Source organism: Setaria italica, chromosome VII (assembly GCF_000263155.2).
Source record: "Setaria italica strain Yugu1 chromosome VII, Setaria_italica_v2.0, whole genome shotgun sequence".
In the NCBI taxonomy this organism is placed as follows: Eukaryota; Viridiplantae; Streptophyta; class Magnoliopsida; order Poales; family Poaceae; genus Setaria; species Setaria italica.
The window spans coordinates 27,876,169-27,882,624 of NC_028456.1; the positions used below are offsets into that span (position 1 = coordinate 27,876,169).

Below are 6,456 nucleotides of genomic sequence, written 5' to 3' on the forward strand. Positions count from 1 at the left end.
TACTGTGTAAAAATAACTTTCTGCATTAATTAAAGTCCTATGACCCACCCTATTGCAGTTCTTGCTGTTGAGGACGACCATCGACAAGATGGAGATTTTAACTTTGATGCTCCACATATACAGGATGATTTTGACCTCAACTTAGAAGCTGCTGATCACCAAAATGAGCGGCAAAAAATGATCAGTAAGCCCCAATGAAACTTCAAATTTTTTCTTACTATTTCAATGATCATATCGACTCACTAAGTTGACATAGTTTTCCTAAATAACAAGATGTTGTGTTCAGCATAATTAATTGCAAGATAAGAGCACAATCATGCATATCATTCTGCTAGCCGAGTCAAAAATCATTCGGCCACTTCTAGGTGCCTTGGTAAACTCAATTTGCATAAATGAGAAAGAACATGGATCCAAAGTGTTGTAGCCTAAAAGTTGAGTCTACTTGAGTTACCATACCAAGATAATAATAATGTTTCTTTAGTATTCATTACACAGTACAAAATCAGCAACATCTGCATGAAACCCCTCAAAAGGTCCAAATATCCAACTCACCACGATAGCAACAACTTTCCTACACTATTTCAAGCAGTTCAGTAACAATGGAGACATACTGCTGCATCACTCGTTTTTAGCAACTAATTTCAGCATGATTTTTTTCTTACTATTTCAATGAGCACATCGACTCACAAACCAGATTTGAAGAAATGTCACAAAAAAGAAAGAACATTCAGACAAGATGATTTGTGCTAGTAAACATGTGATCAGATTTCTGCAAAGAATGCTCCATGATTCATAGGACTCAGGAGAATAAATTAGTTGGTTGTACATTTTGCTACTGTTATCTCACACTTTTTTTAGACATGATCGAGGACATGCACGACTATGGTGTGTACGCTGATGCTGTGGACATAGTCTTCGATGAGGAGGAGTTGGAGGACTCAGATGTTGAAGAAGATGAACACACAAATGCAAATAATTCACATAAGTGCAGAAATTTGACAGACACTGAAAGGCAACAAATACATGAAACATTGCTTGAGAGAAGTAATCATGGAAAATTAAAAAAGAACACTATGAATATAGTAGCTCATATGTTTCAGGTCAGTAGGTATCAAATGCATGGTGTTTGACGAAGAGTTAAGCAGTGTTGCACAAGGCATACCAGTAGATGTTAGATCACGGAGGAATAATTGTGGCCGCAAAAGGATACAAATTGATCTATCATATGTTCTTAGAGTTCCCTTGCATAGGAGGAGGACTATACGATCCCTAGCTAATGCTATTGGTATTAAGAAGAGCACTCTGCATAGATGGTTCAAGGAAAGCCGACTACGACGCCATTCCAGCACACTAAAACCTCTGTTAATGAAAGATAACAACTACGATAGTGTCTTTCCATGTTAGATCAGCGAATGCTGCCAAATGAACCCAAGTTCATTGAAATGGACAACATCATCCACATGGACGAGAAGTGGTTCAACACCACATCCAAGTACATGAAGTATTATATGCTTCCCGAGGAGGATGATCAACCCAGAACTGTGCACAATAAGAATCGCATTGGCAAAGTTATGTTATTATTAGGAGTAGGAAAACCAATATATGATGAAGCAGGTAATTGTATTTTTGATGGAAAGATAGGAGTGGCTATTTGTTAGAAAGGTACAACATACACTTGTTTCACTTTCTTGCATAAGTTTTTATGCTACGAATTTGTGGTCCTTACTTGGTTTCATTTACTATAGGAACCAGCAAAAAGAAGAAGCCGCAATAGAGGAAGAGGGGCCGAAGTCACCAAACCTATCAAGGTAGATTGGACTACTATGAGGTCATATCTGATCGGTAAAGTTTTGCATGCTATTGTTCGACGGCGGCCACGGGAACATGCAGGAAAAACCATTTGGATTCAGCAAGATAATGCCCCTTCACATGTGCCAGTCAATGATGAAGAATTTATTGCTACTTTTGCACAGACAGGGCTAGACATACGACTCATCAACCAACCTGCCAATTCCCCAGATTTGAATGTACTAGACCTAGGGTTCTTTAATTCTCTCCAATCCTTAACCTATGACAGGATCTCTAGGAACTTGGATGACCTTATTGCGAATGTACAACTTGAGTTTGATAATTATGATCCAGAAACTTTGAATATGGTGTTCTTGACACTACAAGGGTGTTTGATTGAGGTGATGAAAGATGGTGGAGGAAACAGGTACAAGATTCCTCACATCAATAAAGATCAGCTAGAGGCACTAGGCATGCTTCCTAGAAGCCTTGGTTGTGACAGGAAGCTATATGAGGATGTGTTGGCATCGTTGGGAAACTAATTACTCGTATATCTTGTATGTTGTGATTTTGGAAGCCTAATACAGTGCTAATCATGTCTCCTAATGCTAAAAATAAAGTAGGAGTCCTTGATCATGAGAATCATGTGTAATGCTACTGTAAATTTGGAAACCGTTTAATGTGTACTAATGCTGTAAGTACAACATGTGTACTTGGTCATGTTAATCATCTATGGTACTATTGTAAATTAGAAGATCTTATGTGGTTGTTTATGCTAATCATGTGTGCCAGTAGTACTAAATACGGTAGCAAAATTTCCTAAGAGCTCGGCATGATCACTTGTATCAAAGACTTAATAACATCATCAGAGAACATAAGCAGTCATCATAGCACATGTACACTGATTATCAGTTTATCATACAAAGCACACTTCATCTGTACATTAACAGTAGTTCATCATAAGATTAAAAGTACGAAAAGTGACAACATACACCTAGTACACAAAAGCACTTCAGCTACACAAAGTGAGAATGTACACTACATCATCGCACAAACATCAGTTAATCATGGAACCAAAGCACATCATCTACCAGTAGCAACACGATTTCAATTTATGCTTTGAACCAACAACAAATAAACTAGGGGGAAGGGGTGAAGAACAGAGGCACCATAACCTTATACATGTCGATAAAGAATTCATGGTAGAAAGGTTCCATCTCGGAAAGCACTACGCCTAGGCGCGCAATCACCTCTGGGTGCAGATTCTCGCCAAGAAACTTTTTTGCTAGGTGCCCAGCTACCTCCGGGTTCATGTTGACGCCGGCAACCCCATCCGGGGCTACATCCACACCGGAAGCCTTGGCCGCGGCCACCTTAGGTGCCACATCCATGCCGGTAGTCCCGGTCGCGGCCACCGTAGGGGCCACATTCACGCCGCCCGCCCCATCCACGGCTACCGCAAGGGCCAGATCCACATCGGCTGCCTTGTCCGCGACGATCGCAAGGGCTAGATCCATGCCGGTAGCCCCGTCCGCGGCCACCGCAAGGGCTAGCTCCACGCCGATTGCCCCATTCGCGACCACCTCTTCATTTTCAGAGTCAGGGACGCACACGTCGCCCTGCGAGTTGAAGCACAAGCTAGCCCTCTTGATTCGACACCCGTGTACGTAGATCCAAGCCTCCTTAGCCGAGTCGGTGCTACTTGGCTTCATCACTGATTTGGCGGCGCCTGGCTTGATGATGTGGCCGACCGTCGCACTAGCGCCGGCGTGCATTCTAATCCCACAAGCACCAAACTTGCCGTTGCGGCTGGCCAACCTCACGAGGTCGTGGATCCCGCTGCCGACCTTCATCAGGTCAGCACCGTCGGGCCCAGCTATCTTGCCGCCTCCACGCATTCGCCGGCTATGTCGGCGGCCGCCTGTAGCCCTGCTCGCAGCGATGAGGTCTTCAACGGATGGGGAAGGTGTGTGCTTGCTGTAGTAGTGGGTGGGGTGCGAAGAGCAAGGAAGCAAAGAGAAGCTTTCAGAAGGGAAGGAGAAGAGAGAGGCGTGCGCTCGCATCTCACAGGTGTCGCTCGGTGGGGATTTTTTTTTCTTTTTTTTTTGCCAACGCTCGGTGGGGATTGAAACGTGTGGATGAGAGCACTCCGACAATTTTTCATTGTTTATTACTCCAGGGTGTTTGGATCCTGGAGTTAAAATCTAGTCCATGTCACATCGAATATTCGGATGCTAATTAGGAGGGCTAAACATGAGCTAATTACAAAACTAATTGCAGAACCCCTAGGCTAAATCGCAAGACGAATCTATTAAGCCTAATTAATCCATCATTAGCGAATGTTTACTGACCATATTGGCAAATCATGGACTAATTAGGCTTAATGGATTCGTCTCGTGATTTAGCCTAGGGGTTGTGAATTGGTTTTGTAATTAGCCTATATTTAATACTCCTAATTAGTATCAAACATTCGATGTGACAGGGGCTAAAGTTTAGCCCGAGGATCCAAACACCCCTAAGAAACGACCAATGAAGCAAAGATGCGAAAGATCCATCAAGGACCCAGATCTTGTTTAGATAGCTTGTTTTATTTATTTTGTCTCCTTCTTTGTCTCTTGGGACCTCTTGTGACTCTTTTGTAAACTTTTATTAATATATTTACAATTAGTAGGTGGCAACCCCTCCTGTTCTTCTAAAAAGACGACTCAGTTGTAGAAGGAGAGGTAGAGCCACCGCAGCGCCGAGCCGACACCCGCTGAAGCCGAAGCTGCGGTGAGAGGAACAAGACGCCACGACGGGGAGCTTCGGCATCATCTACAGCAGCGGGAGCTCCCTCCGGCGAGCCTTGACGCGGAATGCGGGGCCGAGGACCCCGGTTAAGGTTGGGTGAAAAAAAATCGCAGGGCGCCGATTGGTTGTAGCGTGGGAAGAGGCTGAGGACACGCGGCGTATGAAGAATAGTCGCCTCTTTGGTTTTATTAGTAGTATAGTATTTAATGATTAAACGAACTAACAGGGAGATGAAACCGCACACGTTTTTACTTGCTAGAAATTAGACTTATGCTCGATCTGTATGCTTAGCTATTTTCTACTATCCTATCTTATCCATGCGGCATTTCTTTACTAGCTAGAGGCCCAGAGCTACTACGGGCGGGCCCAACTCACGACTCCGATACAGTCACAAAACGAGAGGCCCAAGGGCATTTTGGTAATCCCAGCTCAACGAAATTCGAAATGTCCCGAAAATTCCACGTACACCAGCATCCAGATTGAGAACCCAAGGCCTGAAACCACGCGCAAATCCGCGTCTCTCAGTTCGCGCCTGCACCTGCTCCACCAACACCGGGAGAGGCAACTCCAACCGCACGTCCCCACCGCGAGCCCCACCGCTCCACCGGTCCACCGTGCACGGGTTCCACCGACACGCGTCCGCGCGGTTTTGTTGCTAGGTGGAAATCCCATTTCCGCTGCGGGCGTCGGGCGGCGCACCCCGGCCCTCCCCCGCCCGCACCGCCCACTCCATCCAACGGCTGCGATGCGCTCAGCGCCCCTCACGCGGATCACGATCCGTGGCGCTGCCCCTCCAGCCAATTAAGACGCGGAACGCCCCTCCCGCCGGATCGCTGCCTGCCCCGCTTATAAATCGGGGCGACCCGGTCCCTGCGAATCTATCCATTCACAACTCAAGCTTCCGAAATCGTAGTAGCGCTTACACAGCTGCAGTTTCTAGAGCCCTCCCTGCCTTTCGAGCTCGCCACCATGCCTGCCCTCGCCAAGCCCGCCTCCCGCCCCGCCAAGACGGCCGCCGCGCCGAAGCCGAAGCCCGCCGCCGCCAAGCCCAAGGCCGCCGCAGCCGGCGCCTCCCACCCGCCCTACTTTGAGGTGAGCTTTGTGCCCTTGTCGATTCGCGTCTGGTTTCGTCTCTGATTTGGATTGCGTTCGAACTTGGGGGCTGATCGAGATTCTTTGTTTGTTCCGTGCAGATGATCAAGGAGGCGATCACGGCGCTCAAGGAGAGGACCGGCTCGAGCTCCCACGCCATCGCCAAGTACATGGAGGACAAGCACGGCGCGTCGCTGCCGGCCAACTACAAGAAGATGCTCTCCATCCAGCTCCGCGGATTCGCCGCCAAGGGCAAGCTCGTCAAGGTCAAGGCCTCCTACAAGCTCTCTGACGCTGCCAAGAAGGACTCCCCCAAGGCCAAGCCCGCCGCCGCCAAAACCGCCGCGGCCAAGCCGGTCAAGGCCACCGCCAAGCCCAAGAAGACCGCCGCAGCCGCCACCAAGCCCAAGAAGACCGCCGCCGCCGGGACCAAGCGCAAGACGCCGGAGAAGAAGAAGATTGTTGCGAAGCCGAAGAAGTCCCCCGCGGCGAAGGCCAAGGCCAAGCCCAAGACCGTCAAGTCCCCCGCCTCCAAGAAGGCCCGGAAGGTCGCCGCATGAGTCTGTTCCATAGGTCGTAGCTCTGATTGTGGTGGTTGTGCCTAGGAGTTGTACAAACGAAGTGCGTGCCAGAAATGTCTAATCGTGTGTGGTGTTAGGCAAGGTGTTATCTATCCGGGTCGGTGTTAGTGTAGCTGATGGTTAGGTTTCTTGTGATGGAGATGTATCTCGCTCTCTTAATATATGAAATGAACTTGCCGTTCCCTCAATTCGAAACATGGACCCG

At 47.6% G+C, this 6,456-nt stretch overlaps 1 protein-coding gene across 1 annotated transcript; it reads left to right on the plus strand.

Annotated features, from left to right (window-relative positions):
* The first annotated feature begins 5,450 nt into the window (after nt 1–5,450).
* On the plus strand, nt 5,451–6,446 carry LOC101785186 (histone H1). Its single transcript, XM_004976502.3, has 2 exons — nt 5,451–5,670; nt 5,772–6,446. The coding sequence occupies exons 1-2, from the start codon at nt 5,548–5,550 to the stop codon at nt 6,228–6,230; spliced, it is 582 nt and encodes a 193-aa protein (XP_004976559.1). The 5' UTR covers nt 5,451–5,547; the 3' UTR covers nt 6,231–6,446.
* The last annotated feature ends 10 nt before the right edge of the window (nt 6,447–6,456 follow it).

Bases quoted from the DNA above. Each gene is read 5' to 3' on its own strand.
- LOC101785186 (XM_004976502.3), top strand. From the start codon at position 5,548: ATGCCTGCCCTCGCCAAGCCCGCCTCCCGCCCCGCCAAGACGGCCGCC. The intron at 5,671-5,771 runs GTGAGCTTTGTG...TGTTCCGTGCAG, and splicing joins CCCACCCGCCCTACTTTGAG to ATGATCAAGGAGGCGATCAC.